General features: G+C 40.9%; 1 protein-coding gene across 1 annotated transcript; it reads right to left on the bottom strand.

Annotated features, from left to right (window-relative positions):
* Positions 1-4903: 4903 nt before the first annotated feature.
* Positions 4904-15777, bottom strand: LOC115806830 (integrin beta-7-like). The gene is made up of 12 exons (XM_030767690.1): positions 15720-15777; positions 15392-15471; positions 9181-9370; positions 8322-8492; positions 7212-7453; positions 6839-6997; positions 6625-6720; positions 6439-6528; positions 6131-6271; positions 5787-5977; positions 5282-5508; positions 4904-5118 (listed from the first exon to the last, which is right to left on the bottom strand). The coding sequence occupies exons 1-12, from the start codon at positions 15775-15777 to the stop codon at positions 4904-4906; spliced, it is 1860 nt and encodes a 619-aa protein (XP_030623550.1).
* Between the last annotated feature and the right edge of the window lie 115 nt (positions 15778-15892).

Below are 15892 nucleotides of genomic sequence, written 5' to 3' on the forward strand. Positions count from 1 at the left end.
GTGCATAACCATTTTCCAGGACAGGCATGGCCGCTACGGATTTTTTGACCCACATTCTCGCAATGCCAGTGGAGCATGCTATGAGGAAAACGGGAAAGCTGTGATGGTTACTTTCCACTCTGTGACTCATCTGGCAAATCGCTTGGTTCAGCTCTTGCATGGTTCATTGCACATTGATGCAGATAAACAGTATAATCTTTTACCAGTTAGTTTGATAAAAGTAACATCTGAAGAATTCAACACGGAACTAAGTGCATTTCAGAGTGAAAAGGGTAGTGTGCGACAGCACACCTCTTTTCTACCTAAGGTATCCATGAAGCTCAACAAAATTAGAAGAAAAAGAGCTGCTGGCAAAATGAAAAGAGCTTTTAACAAACTGAAGAGACTACACATATTGCAAAGGTATCAACAGTCACTAAATGAAAAACAAAACTGTAAAGAGTTGGACAATGCACAGGGGAATAGAGACACTGAAACAAAAAGATACAGGCTGCATGCATCTCAAAAGATGGCTGCCAACACAACCCGATGTGGGGATGACCCTGCTTTAAGGTTGAGAGGACCAATATATATTTGTACCATCTGCCATAGATGTTTGTTTCCCAACCAGGTGAGGCTATGTGAGTCATCAAACTATTCAAAAGACCCTGAACTTGCATCCATGTGCTTAACAGGGACTTTTGTCCACATTTGCAAAGACAGGTGTATAGAACAGGGTGAGTGCATAATGCCTGAGAGGAAAAAAGAGTGGATTTGCCATAGCTGTCGTGAAAACCCGAAGTTTGGTCGCCTGTCAGCTATTGCAGTTGCAAATAACCTTGCACTTGACCCCATACCTGATGAACTGCAAGGGCTGAATGTACTGGAGAGACACATCATTGCAAAGTTTATACCTTTTACAAAGATAATTTCACTTCCAATGGGTCAACAGCATGTGATACGTGGACATGAACTACATTTTCTTTGACCAGTTTGTCTCAGAGAGGCACCTGCCATGTCAAGTATGTCCATTCAGGTGTGCAAAGGCAAAACGTACACCAAGGATGGACGCGGGATGACAACACAATTGTTAAAACACCAGCATGAGGTGCAGAAACTTGTTCAACATGGGGAGGCCACAAGATTCGTGCAACTCTTAAGAGGAATGCCCACTTTCTGGGGAAAAAACATTGAAAGACCTCTTCGCCTGTTTAAGGCAATTAGGATTGCCTACATTTTTCTGCACATTCAGTGCTGCGAAAATGAGGAGACCAGAGATCATTGAAGCCATCAAAAAATAACAAGGAGAAACTGTGAACTTTGTGATCCTGGGCAGCAACAGCGAGCTGCAGCTCCCAGTGGGCCATGCGATCACAAGGGTAAACAAACAATACTCTACAGTATACTGTGTTGCCAGTGTTTTTTGGATTTTTTTTTTTTTTGTGTTTTCGCATTCCAATCTGTTTTTCACTTTAAGTGCAGTATTCCATAAATTACATAAGATATTCAACACTTTATTATAAAATAGGCTTTGTATTAGATGATTTTGCCCAACTGTAGGCTAATGTAAGTGCTCTAAGCATGTTTATGATAGATTAGGCTAAGCTATGATGTTCAGTTGCTTAGATGTATTAAATCATTTTCAACGATATTTACAACTTAAGATGGGGTTACATACAAGTTGAGGAGCATCTGTACCTTTAAACAGCTGTATGTGTAACAATAATTCCTCAGAAGTTTAGTACTTTGATCTAACTAACTGGTGACAGAGACAAGGACCATGGGTGCAGTTTTTTTTTTGTTGTTGTTTTTTTTACTACAGTGCCTGGATCCTTGTTAAACCAGTAGCAGACCATAACAATTGTGTTCTGTTCACATCAACTTACATATTTGTTATCCCAATTATTTATGTTGCATTCTGTATTAGAGGTATTGTAGAAAGTACTTTGGTCTGCCAAATAGGTGACAAAGACAAGAACCATGGATGTAGTGTTCACCGTGTTGCCTGGATTCTGGTTAAAACATTAGCAGACAGTTGCAAAATAATTAAAATAAGTTGCAAATTAAACAATAATTCTGTGTACAAACTCAGTACTCTTAAAGCGAAACGCACACAAAAAACCCCCAAAGCAAAACAATAAACTACTTTCAAACTTGGTGTATTTCCATATCCTATCATTTCTTCTAAACCTTACATAGTATGTTCTTCTAACACTACAGGGGGTTGTGTTTTCCTTCATTGCAGCAGCATGTACATAGTAGTTCTTACAAAATAATAATACATTCAACACTCAGAAATTCAACAGCTTACTGCTTGTTCTAGCCACCCACATCATTTGGTCATTTACAGAACATCTTCAACACCATTACATCATTTCAAAACGTCACATTACATGTTGTTGCTAATGGAGGTTTTGCTTTTCCCCAAAAAACATAAAAAGCAAAAGGCACTGGTAGTGGTACTTCCATATTGTCCCTGCAGTGTCCTTGCTCAAGTGGCAAATATGTGTTATGAAGCCTACGATTTCAAGTTAACAAATCCCTCACACTTCCACCTACACCACAAAACGCTAAATATGTCCAACCCACTTGATGAACTATGATATTTGTAAAGTTACACAAGTATTAACCAGGCTAAGGTCATGAAAGTTAATTACAAATGTAATGAAGTTATCATATGTAACATAATAGTCTACATATGCTACACACACAAACCTGTAACCGCGCGGCACACCCAAGAAGGCCTACTTTTAGTACTTAGAGAAACACTGCCATAGGCCTCATCAAACAGGAAGTAGCAAGCTCAAACCTTCTTTTCATGGGTCAACATCTTCACATAGCTAGCAAAAGCTACAGTATGAAACAAAAACTGATGCTGCAGCACAGTCACATTCACATTTTCTGGCGGAAATGCATCTCTAGTTTTAAGCATGTTGTTCTTACAAAAATATACCACTAGAGGCTGCTAATAACTCCCTTTGGCTTTGATGCCTCCGTATTCACAGCACTGTTAACTGAGGTAGAGGCTGCAGAGTCAAACTAGACTGTAACAGAACAAGAAATGACGGGAGAAGAAGCAGACACAGAGGTTTGATCCTTTATGCACCATGCAAGTATACATTTGCCATTATACGCACATATATGCACATTGAATACATGTGTAATGATCTCAGAATAGTTGAAAATGCACACCCAGTGTTTACATTAACATGACATGAACAAGACAAGGTACATTTCTATCCATACATTTCCCAGAAACATATTCCGCGAGGCCATGTAAGGTAGTCAATGTCAATCAGCAGGACCTGTAGATCTCAAGGAGCAGCCGATATACTAGGATCAGAACAACGCCCATAACGACAGTGCTTACTGTGCCACTGCAAAGGATCACCAAAGTTACAAACATGGTGCCTGTAAAGAAGAAATGTAAGGAGTTATACAGTAATGGGTTTTGTGACAAAGTTAACGTTCAATATTTATTTTTAAAAATTAGCATTATTAGCAGGAATGAATATTGCTAGTTCTATCTGTCAACCATGCTACACTTAGTGGTCCAACCTGAACAAAATTTACTGGTGTCATGTCACAGATGTGGCCAATTTCATTGGTCAAGTTGTTGGAGAAAAATTACTCTCCTTTAAGATAACCACTGTAGTAACCATGATAAACAATGTATCAATAATGTATTCATTATTATAAGGGTGAATCAATGTAATCGTTTATATTAACAGCTATATAACTATACAATCCTTTGTATTGCAAGAAACATCAAGTTGTCTTTGTTCAGAAAGAAGAGAACTGTGTGGCCCTTTAGGGGACAGCATGCGAGATAAGGTCGGCGCCTCTGCCAGAGTGTTGTGGTCAGTCATAATATATGGGAAAAGAACGGCGCCTCTGCCAGAGTGTTGTGGTCAGTCGTAATATATGGAGATGGTGAAATACTCCAGGTTTGTGATATATCTTGCTCCACCACTTAGCAGGGCAGTAAATATTGGTGGCGACGTATGGTAAACCTAAAGGAACTAAACAATAATAAAGTGACATAAACCAGCGATGAGAGGAATCTGTGAAGATGGGCTGGCAGAGGTGTTCCGCAGACAAAGAGACAAAGTAATGTGTATCTTTTTTTTTGAGAAAACGTGGATAAAAACCGGTGCTTTGTGAGAAGGTGTCAGTCACTCCCCGGGACCTGACTCAGTTTGTTGTATGCATTTTGAACTATACCATAAACTTACACTGCATCTGACTCACTGTTAGACTCCTATTGTTTTGTCTCAGAACAGGTATCGTGTGGCGTTGGGACTCATTTGGCCCAGGCTGAGAATTTCACCCACAAAGTTTTCAGCAGGTCAAATATTGGGGAAAGTAAACAGAGAGTTGGAATGTGCAGCGTGGTACACATTAGCAACACTAGTGCTAATTCCAGAGAGTAAGAAGAGTTTTCAAAGAATTGGTTAGCTAAAAGTTCCACTTAAGGTGAAACTGATATAATACTTAGTGCTTACTCACAGGTCTCTCACTATACTGGAGCTTGAATTGATTCCCAACTCCTAAGTTGCTTTTGATAAAAGCGTCAACCAAATAAATGTAATGTAATGAAACTGGCACAATAAATTTATGCAGGAACTCACTAGGCTTCTCTGTATAGAAGATAAAAATAGTCCCGTTTCGTTCGTCCAGCTCCACATCAAAAAGTATCTTTTCATAATGACATGAGAACGAAAGGAACTCAGGAAAATGGATAAATTTGACAGAGCCGCAAGTTTGGTTACAGGCCACTTCTGCCCTCCTGGCTGACATCATGCAACGTACACAGGCCCTGGTAGGGAGACACAGCCGAAAGAAAGTTGTAAACTTCAAAATAATACAGAGACTTGAAACATAAGTGGTACGGTCTGCTAAAACAAAGGTTTTTGGTTTGGACTCACGTGTACTTTTGACAGCGATTTTGCAACTCTGTACAATACTTTCCAGAGAAACCCGGATGGCATTTGCACTGATTGCATTCACACTGTCCATGGTGACTGCATATCCCACCGTTTCCCGTCTGGCACTGATCAGTGAGAGTGGAACACTCACAAGCAGAACCGGAGTAATTAGAGAAACACTCACACATACCACAGTCACATTTCCCGTTACCTGCATGTATACATACACCGTACATACACAGACAGATTATGTTCACTGATTAAACAAATAACATCATTAGAATAAAGCATCCATTTATGTATCCACCATAATTAATCATAAAAGTTCCTGGTGGCATCAATACACAGTTCCCAGGATAAACTGACTGCCTTACCACCACAGAGTAGGTTGTTATGGCGATTGCAGCTAAGGTCATCACACTGACAGTACTGGCCTCTGTGATGTGCTCCACAGGTGCAGTGACCACATAGGCAGGTGCCACGCCCACTGCATGCCAGTGTGCTGTTGGGGTGTATACACATCTCTTCCAGGGCTAGTATTGAGTGAGTATTCTGCTTCCTTTCACACTCACAGGTCTTCCCAGTGTACCCTTCGTCACAGCTATATGAAAAATGAAAGATAATTAAAAAAAAAAAAAAAAACACACCTCACTGTTTCAGCTTGTTGGCACAGGTGAAATGTATCATGTTCCTGAAAACAGGTCTTTCAGGCTCATTTTTGTCAGTACATTTGTTGACGATGGTAAGTTGCGCTTACTGTTCCATACCCCAAGTTGTAACACCTAATTGTAACAGAAAATCTGTTTTTGTAGTCTGTTGTCAGTTTTTGTTGACTGATATGTAGTGTGAAAGTAGTTTAAGGTTTACATGAGAACATGCCTGCAGACTCCACATGTGAACGTCCCTTTGCCATTGCAATCAGATGATTGCTCCTCTGTGTCATTGCATACGCAATCGCAAAGTGTCTCCAAGGTCACGAGGAGTTCCTCGTTGAGGCCTTGCACTTTTATAATGAATGATTCATTTCTGGGAAGACATCCCATACTGGTCACAGTCACTGTGAAATTCACCTTAAAAACAAAAGAGCTGTCAAGGTTTTGCAAAGACGTTGATAAAAACGACCTTGGCTGTTTTAATTTTGGTTAGGCTGTACAAATATATGGCTTGATGTTATGAATGTAATTTTATGGTCTTTGTTGAGTACCCGAATGCGCACTCTATACCTGCTCATTGATGCCCACTTTTGTGCACTCTCCACGTTTCTGGCCCCGACTGTGTGTGCCATCACTGCACTGTGTGTTATAGGAGATGTGTACACCAGCTGGGGCATTGCGATGCTCCAGTATCAGAGTGGATGTCAAATTCTGTGGATATTCATGGATTTCATAGGGGTTCTTTCACATCCTGGGCTAATACTGACCTATCAACTAATGTGAGAACTTATTCAAATGATTCACACAACTTCAAGCAGTTAAAACACAGTCAATAATAAAAATCATTATTATATAATTAAGTCATCCCACCCACTCACAGCGTAAGCATCTGAGATCAGCTGAACAACATTGCCGGAATCTTCTGCCAGGACACCCACCACGGACTGGGGAATGAGTTTACTTAGCTCCTAAAAGAGAAAACGACACGTGGAGGAGACTGGACAAAAGATGTGTATGCAGGCTCACCTCACAGAAAAAATGATATGCATCATGATACAGCTCACCTGATATTTTTCTAAAGAGTTCTTTGTGACTGCGAAGATCAGTTTAATGTTATTGGCAGACAGAACCTCAGAAAGATGTCCAACAGACGGGTAGTCCTAATGTGTATAAAAGTAAGGAGAACAAAGGGCACTTGTTGTTCTAGAATTCGTAACATTCCTATATGTATACAGAATATGTAATGGTATTGTATGGAGAATGCATAGTCTCACTTACATACAATGTGTCCTTCTCATAAAATCCATCTCTGCTGAGGTGGCACTTTCCATCATTTGGTAAGTATATGCCTGCAATCTTCCCATCCCCAGCAAGATGATATGGACCATCAGAAGTGTAGACTAGGAGGCGTGTTACATCATTCCAACCAATTGCATGCTAGAGAAATCATCAGATTTTGATATTTGCGTGCCAACATGCCAACTGTGACGTATTTGAGGTGACAGAATGCAAGTGTTTGTTAAGATTTTATACTAAAATGGTATTTAATACAAAACTCACTGGACCAAGCTTAAGTCTATATACTTAAGATTGTTTAGTTTTTATGAAACAATGACAAAAACAGAAGAGGTCTCCCTGCCCCTTGAAGCACCTGGCAAACTGCAATCTGCATCACAGCATCCAAGCCCGATTCTGCGTTGTCCAGGTTGCTTGAGATATTTTGCTTGCTAACCCTCTTCTCAAATTCCTCCACATTGTCAGTGAGCTTTAAAACATTTTGGAAGCTAAATGAAGGCTGGCAGGGCAGACTTTTGCGAACACAGGGATGGGCCAGCTTGGACGGGGTCATGTCAACAAAGGGATCCGTGACCTTTTCCACAAAGGACCCAAAACCTAGACGAGAGGTCATTACAAGAGTTTCAAACATGTTCAGTTAAACACCCATCTAGTAACCTAATGTCACAGCCTGCACCTCCATTTTGGACTTTTGTTTTGTTCTGTCTTTGTGCTCCTGTTCTGTCTGTCTCCGCCCCTCACCTGTTCCTGTTTGTCCCAATTATTAACCTCGTTAATTTGTACCAATCATGTTTTGCCCTGTTTAGTTCTCCCTCTGTATTTAAGCCCTTGTTTGCCTTGTCCTTGGTCTATTGTTATTTGTGTTTATACACACACTGTTTCGCTGCACCTTTTGTTACTGGTTTTTCGTTCCTGTTTGCACCTGTATTTTAATCATCATTTTGTAAGTAAAGCCCTCTGTTCTGTCACTTCCATCATCGTGTCTTGCACTTGGGTCCTGCACCACACCACCAGCGTGACAGAACGGAGGACTTTACTTACAAAATGATGATTAAAATACAGGCGCAAACAGGAACGAAAAACCAGTAACAAAAGGTGCAGCGAAACAGTGTGTGTATAAACACAAATAACAATAGACCAAGGACAAGGCAAACAAGGGCTTAAATACAGAGGGAGAACTAAACAGGGCAAAACATGATTGGTACAAATTAACGAGGTTAATAATTGGGACAAACAGGAACAGGTGAGGGGCGGAGACAGACAGAACAGGAGCACAAAGACAGAACAAAACAAAGGTCCAAAATGGAGGTGCAGGCTGTGACACCTAATGCTTAAATGGACATGCTGTAGAACATTTACAGAACAGGCCAAGTTTCAAATTTCTATCAGGTTCACCATTTTGTAACATGTGATGAGAAAAGAGGTTTTTGCTCACAAGAGTTCATGCTCGGGTCTGTGTACTCACCAATTCTGACAGCGTTGGTGACATTTTTCATGGTGACTACAATCTGCCAACCTAAGGTCTTCACTTTCTCCAGATCGTCTTTCATTGAGTAGGAGAGGTCCATGAGATAGTACAGGTCAATGGGGTAGCCCTCAGCTCTTTTGAACACTACTTTAAATGTTTGTGGCTTCCCTTTGAAGAGAATGGGGGGGGGGTATTGATCCACAGAGACATGACTTGAAAAATGTGAGGCAAGAAAACAACACTTAACATGACAAAAACAAAACACAGGATCCATTGTGGTAGCACAGAACACTCATTGTGCTGTTTTATATTTATTTAAAATACTCATCATGTAAAGGATTCCAGTATATTTTTTCTATGCCCACACTGATAAGTGTAGAATAGAGCATTGCAAAGAGCATTGATTAAAAATAACCTCTAATAGGTTTTTACAGATGAGTACGCCTGTGAATTTAAAGTAATCACTGCTGCAGTTTGTGTGTTGTGTATTGTAATTTTCATAAAAATCAGCCTGGTTTGTGATGTGTACATTTACTGTATCTGAGTAATAATTTGATTAACACTAACTGTTGTTTCTCCACTTGTTGAAAAATCCATATTTTGGCATTGAGGACAGCAGTGAGTGGTCATGGTAAGATGAAGGTTTTGAAATGTCTTGATGGTGTGAAGACATTTGAGAGGTATTTGTTGTGTAAATGCCTTGTTGCAAATTAAATTGTGCAAACCATAAAACAATAAAAACTAAAAATGCCTTAGGTTTTGGCTCTTTATTGACGTACCACTGGTTAACTGAAAGCCAAATTGTTCTGATGTTAATACTGCTAAAATTGTCGAAATGTAAAAAGTAAAAGCATACCAACTCTTAGCCTGAGGTGAGTTTCCTGTGGTCGCAGCTGAACCACGCTACCTTGACGACTTTCCAGCTCTTTGTCCCTGAGTTTGTAGGCACCAGGCTTTGGGTTAATTACTTCAGAGCAGTTTCTTCTCCTGAGGTTCTCCACAGTGTCACACCTCCTCTCATTTCTCTCCTCACGCTGAAGAAAACCCTGAAAGCCCAAAGCCTTGCACATTAAAAATTTACAGTCACTTGTTCTATTTCATTCCTACCTTGATATCAGTTCCTTTTTGTCTTGTTGCCAAGATATGCAAGTAGTTAGTTATATATGTTGTTAGTACATTAATATGAATGGTCTACAATATGACTGAATTTTATAGTACTGGATGGATTACTTCAGCACTTGCTTGCTGTTGTACAGCCCTTTGACCTGTCACTGTCAGAGCTAATGGCTGTGCTTGCTTCTCTCCAACTTCGTTCTCTAGCTGTTCTCCAGCCTTCTCCTTGAGAGTTAGCCACTACAGCAGTCTTACTAACCTTTAGTCACTACCAAGGTGTAGCACTCCTTGGAAGTGTATTATGCTTTTACTCTTGTATACTGTTATATACAATGGCAAAATACGTTAAAAGTGAATTTGAAATGTTTGAGGTGACAAATTTGCAACTGTTTTCATTTCATATGTGTTCATCATAATGGCTATAATGCTGTTAAAATTTGAAAGGGTTTTCATTTCATAAGTGCTCATTTCGATGTTAATAGCACAGTTAAAACTAGTTCATTTGGGAAAAAATGGGGAAATGATACATGATTGGTTAAAACATGGGGAAACGATACATGATTGGTCAAAACTGGCCTATCGTTTGACTGTAATAATTTACGTAGGTGTGTCTAGTTAATGAGAGAGTTCGAGAAGGAATTGAGTGAGGAGAAGTGAATGGCTGTGTCCGAAATGGCATACTACATACTACTCGCATACTAATTATGACGTAAAAGTAGTAAGTAGTATGCAGTACGTGAAAAATAACAATTTTGCAGTACACGACAGTTACCCGGATGATGTACTACTCTCTAGTATACATCCCGAGCTCACTTTGCCGACTACTGCATCCCATGAAGCAACGCGGTGATTTCCAACTGTCAAAAAATTTTAAAAACATGGCGGACAGCGACAGAACCAGCTTCAACTTCAACTGCAGCTGCAGTTCGGAATATAAATGTATCAGTTGCATATTTTGGTGTAATAAGTCTTCATACGCTTTCTTATAGGGCTACTTTTGATACATATTTGTGGTTGTCGTGTGTTGTTCGATTTCAACAGAACAGATAGCCCAACCGATAGCAAACGTGTAGTACACTACACGAAAGTTCTCATAACTTGTACCATACTGTATACTAGTGTGTGGAGTAGTGCGCAGTATGCAGTGTATACTAGGCTAGTATGCAGTATGCAGTACGCTAGTATGCCATTTCGGACACAGCCAATGTGATTGAGCGGCGAGAGAAAAGTAAGTGTAGAGAGAATGGCTGTGTCCGAAATGGCATACTACATACTACTCGCATACTGATCTTGACGTAAAAGTAGTAAGTAGTATGCAGTACATGAAAAATAAAAATTTTGCAGTACACGACAGTTACCCGGATGATATGCTACTCTGGCGAAAATTTGCAATATACAACCGGAGCTCACTTTGTTGGGTACTGCATCCCCTGAAGCAGCGCGGTGATTTCCAACGGTCAATAAATTAAAAAAAAAAAAAAAAACATGGCGGGTAGCGACAGAAGCGGCGTCAACTTCAACTCCAGTTCCGAATATAAATGTATCATTTGCATGTTTTGGTGTAATAAGTCTTCATGCGCTTTCTTATAGGGCTACTTTTGAGAGATATTTGTTGTAGTCGTGTGTTGTTCGTTTTTAACGGTGTCCATTTGCCTTTCGGGACAGTTTTGGGTGGGGTTTTTTTTCGGTGGTGTCGAAATTGGGAGAGTTCGTGTGCTCGCCATTTTGAGGAGTAACACCTCTTCTACAGTGGACATTGATTTTTCTCGGACTTTGACAAGGACACTTCAGCCGTGGATGTCCTGCCGTACTCTTCTTGTGAACAGTCCAATGGTCCAGTGAAAAATACATGATTTTGTCTACCATTTCGACATGCACGCCAACAAAGGGGTACCCCAGACTGTCTTTGTGTATTAAAACCCGGGAATTTTCTTTTATTTTTATGTCACATTGTTTGTTGTTTATCGTGTGGGTATGTGCGTTTGTGTAATTGATGCTACTGACTACTGATAGCCGCGTGGGGTTAAATAAATTTCATTATTTTTTGGTAAACTGATTCATATGCGTGGTGAGGTAAATTCACACCAGGTTATCGCTTAGAGTGCAAGTTATTTTAGTGGGATTATAACGGAGATCTAATTGGTCTCATTTGTGGGACACAGTATTCACCAGTTATATCTTTGAGGGTTAACTCAAAGTGGGGGCTCACATTTTTAGTAGTAGATAAAGCAAGGGAGGTTATTCACCCAGCATTAATCATAGCCATCTCCATGTATGCTATCCCACACCTCTTTTACACCCTGGCAAGACTTTAACCCCTAGACATATATCTTGCTGGTAGATCCCACATAAGCTCCTCCCTTGCTGTGTATGGTTTAGAGTGGTAGTGGGCCGTAACCATAACAACATATTTAAGAAAAAAAACTAAAAATCAGCTTAGTGGGAGGGCTACAAATGAACTAGTGTTATAGTCAGCAGTTCCATAACAGATTGCAATGAGTTTATGTTGTGAGGACTGACTTTAGTTTGTGAACTCTGCTGGCGAGGAACATGTATCATTGAGTGCCACTGGGGTAACAGTTTGTTCTGAATTCAGGTTTGTGGTTACTCCCTACAGGTCCTCAAATGTATTTGAGGCTGCTGAGTATAATTCTGCTTGTGCTGACTTCAAACTGAGTTAGCTCACTGTTCACCTCCATGTGTCCATAGTCATAGGTTGTATCAGCCAGTTATTTCTGAGGAGACGCTGCGTTGGTATTAACGTTGGTGACGTTAGCAGTGTGGATTTCTCAGCTAGTACCTCTTGTAGCTTCTTGCACCTATCTGCATCCAGCTTGGGAGCAACCTCTGAGAGTCCTAACCAGGACTCTACTCTCATAGGGGCTATCATATGCATGAGATTCTTGTACTTGGCATTGGATAGGCCTCCTGATTTCAGTGCCCTCTTTGCTGAATAGCCTCTGGTAGCCTCAGCCGTCATCAAGGAACTTCCTACAAGAGTCCGTATATCTGCTAACCCACTGGGATACAGATGCAGGTTCACAGATGAGCTGGTTTCATGAGTTGATGGTCTTTCAGCACAAGTGGGACAGATTTAAATTGTGGGACAAATCACTGTGTTAGTCATTAGCGGGCAACCTCAGGCTTCTACAGAAATTCTTGCTCCAACTCTGTCTTTATCTTTTAGTGTGTTTAACTCTGGGTTCAATGCTCCAGTAGGTGTTAATAATGGATATCTACCTCCTGGAATGAAAAGCTGCCTTGAGGTAAGAACAGTTGGAGGTACGAACACCTCACAGCCTAGAAGACACATTGGACCTGTGGGCATAGTTTCTGGCTGTGCAACATTAAAGCTTTTTCTAAGGTGGAAAACATGCTCTCAGGTAGTGTACTCTTGACCTGTGCCAATCCCTGTCTGCAGGCCATTCACCTTCCTGGTCTGAGCAAGCAGGCTGAAAACTTTTTCTTCTCACAGAAAACACCACTGGGGCAGTGGCATTAGCATTCTAGCTGTTTAACAACTGCTGGTTTAACAGTTTGCCAAGACAACCTTTCATCTTCCCGTGGTTCTCACCGTGAGACTTTCTGTGCCACACCTTCTCAGCAGTGAACCCAGGTCATGCAACACTGTTCAGAGTGTTCCAGTATATTCATAGGATTGTTGGTGGCAACAAAGTTGCCATGGAGGTCTTTGTGTCTCTGTTTTGTGGGACCATTATGGCAGATCTCTCCTCCAGGCAGAACCTGCTCCCACAACTGAGTGAGCAGATTTGGTATGCAGATCTGGATCACCTTCATTTCTGGGCTTGGCCCTTGAAAGTTTTTCATGTTGTCCTTGGAGTCTACGATCAGCCGGTTGCTGTACTGAATGCTAGGGCTCCCTCTACAATAGTGCTTAATGAGTGATGTTGCAGGCTGTTTTCAGACTAGTGTAAGGACCACGGAGTAGACAAAGGGCATTATGGCATTTCAGCAATCCTTTGGCTTCTCCAGTCTCATCAGTGAGGGCAAGTCAAGATCCCTGAAGGTGTATGTGGCATACTTACAGTAGCCATACTGCTGAGGCATGTCAGGAGTGAGGGCTTTAGCGAAAGAATTCATCGTCTTGACAGCAAATTCTCACATGGAGTGTGACATTCGTGCCTTTCCTGCACTGTTCTTGGATCCACATGGGATTTATCCTTGGTGCCTGAGTTTTTCTACTCACCTCTGTTTGAGCAACAGAGGGAACTGAGCTCAATGGTGTGTTCCATTTGAACTCAGAAGTCAGAATTTCCAAGTTCCCAGTCAGTAATTTCAATGGGAACGCCCCCTGAAGTCGGATTTCCAACTCCAAAAGCCGGAGGAACCTCACCAACCCCTACTTTAAAATCCAAGATGGCTGCCCCTAGTAGTGAAGTAGTGAAAGCTGTAGTAATATACTGTTAATTAGCACTTCTGTCTTATTTGTGTTTAATTCAATCAGTCGTACATACAGTACTGTCCAACTTCTATCTGTGGACATGTTGCTACGGTGTTTGTATGCGCAAAATACCGCATAATGTGTTGTTATCAACTGGTATTGCTAACAATGTCTAATCTTGCTAAAACATAGTTTTCTGACTTGTTGTCCTGGAACGTGGTCAACTCGGGTGTGACGTCATTCCCAGCTCTGAGTCCCAACTTCCAAGGTAAATGGAACGCACCATTAAGTGGCTGCCCATTACATCTGCCAGTCAGGTTGATGAACTTCACGCACCTCTGTAAGTCTAGTGCATTTGAGATGGATTCCTGATACCATAGGGTTCACGACTTAGCTCCACCTGTTCTTCCTCTGCGAAGTCAGGTCTCCTCAATATGTTAATTAGTTGTTCGAATTAGTTGTTCAAATTATGTGCCCTCCCTTTTAAGACATGGAATGTCTTATTTGTTCTCTTCATTTTCTGCATTTCAGTGTTCTCACGAAGAACAGAATTGCCAGCAGTCTGTCTCTGTACTAAAAACTGAGGCGGTACTCTCTTTCTACTGCAGCTTGTCTGAGGTTCTGTTGAACTTATTTGTTTTATTTATTTGACTTGCAGAAACACTACACACCATGTGCTTTGGACCGTGAGACACTACTCCACCAGTGTGGTCACTGCCACATTGGCTTCTCTCTGGAAAGTATCCCTGTCAAACATTCACATAGTGGCAACAGGTTTATCAGCAAGTTCCTTTTCAAGCTATTATAAGGCCAGTGTTGTGTTCTGCAAGGTGCTGTAAGGATCAACACCTTGTGTGAGTCCTGCTAGTGTGACTGTCCCGTTTGTCCCAACATACATCTTCTTTCCTCATCCAGTGCAACACACATCTGGCAGCCGGTACATGAATGGAATGCTTGTTACATATGTAACTTTGGTTCCATGAATTCTGGATGGCTGACAATCTTCTCTGTCCCTCAGAACATAAAATTTGAAGATTCAGTTGGAACAGATTATTGAATGTCATGCATATTTGTGGGATGCTGTGTTCTCATGCTATCCGGCATCAAGCATAATGTTCCTGGTATTCTATATGCTGACACAGAAATGCAACAGTTGACATCCAGTGCTACACACTGCCCTCATTCATAAAAGTATGAAGATTCATACAGGTGTGACTGTATATTTAACTAGACTTTCACTTTTCCACATTTATATGGGTTAACTGAGTGAAACATCCAACTGACTCCAGACAGCAACTGCAGTCATGCTGCAGTTGTACACAAAATAACTTGCAGAATCAAAATTAAAAAAGCAGTACAGAACAAAATGCACAAATATGTCAGATTCATGAAGGACAGAGTGCGGACCAAGAGTTACAAATATCAGACAATGTAATACAACAAAATGTATTATGTCTAACTGTCCTCACATTAACCACTGCACTTCATTAGACTTGTTCAGCAGTAGCTGAGAAATGTCTATGATCTTGGGTATGGTGGAGCAAAAACTCACCCTTTGTTTACACCATGCACAACCACTGATCCGCAGACACTCAGAGCAGGTCGGCTGATGCTGGCACCTCCCATCTGTTCCTATAAAGTGAATGGGTGCAGTTCGTTATTGTTATATTTTTGATTATATTCAAACACAGATAAAGGCATGGAAAAGGATTTTGTCCCAATAGACTTTAAATGCTACTGCTGAAAATCACAGCTCCAGCTCAGTGGGCATGTAGGAGCTGTCCATTGTCACATTTTGGTCAAAGCTGTCTTACTGCTGTGTTCTTATCACAACTGACTAATGTAATTCATTTAATGCATTGGTTTGTTCACAAAGTTACCTCCTAGCTGGCTGTAGAGAAGTAGGAGAGTAACTGTCTGCCACAACCAGTTCGTCATGATCTGGATGAAGGTAAATTAAAGTTTAGATGGTAGTTTAGAGCAGAGGGAGTAGTAGAACGGGGTGATAACCAGCCCCCAAGGAAAACTGTACATAAAAAGAAAAAAAATTTTT

The sequence above is a fragment of the Chanos chanos genome, chromosome 3, assembly GCF_902362185.1.
Source record: "Chanos chanos chromosome 3, fChaCha1.1, whole genome shotgun sequence".
NCBI classification, from domain to species: Eukaryota; Metazoa; Chordata; class Actinopteri; order Gonorynchiformes; family Chanidae; genus Chanos; species Chanos chanos.

Excerpts from the sequence above, each read along its gene's own strand:
- LOC115806830 (XM_030767690.1), bottom strand. The coding sequence starts at position 15,777 with ATGACGAACTGGTTGTGGCAGACAGTTACTCTCCTACTTCTCTACAGC. Across the intron at positions 8,493-9,180 it reads TCACCTCAGGCTAAGAGTTG|GGAAGCCACAAACATTTAAA; the intron begins GTATGCTTTTAC and ends TTCTCTTCAAAG. Across the intron at positions 7,454-8,321 it reads CACCAACGCTGTCAGAATTG|GTTTTGGGTCCTTTGTGGAA; the intron begins GTGAGTACACAG and ends CCTCTCGTCTAG.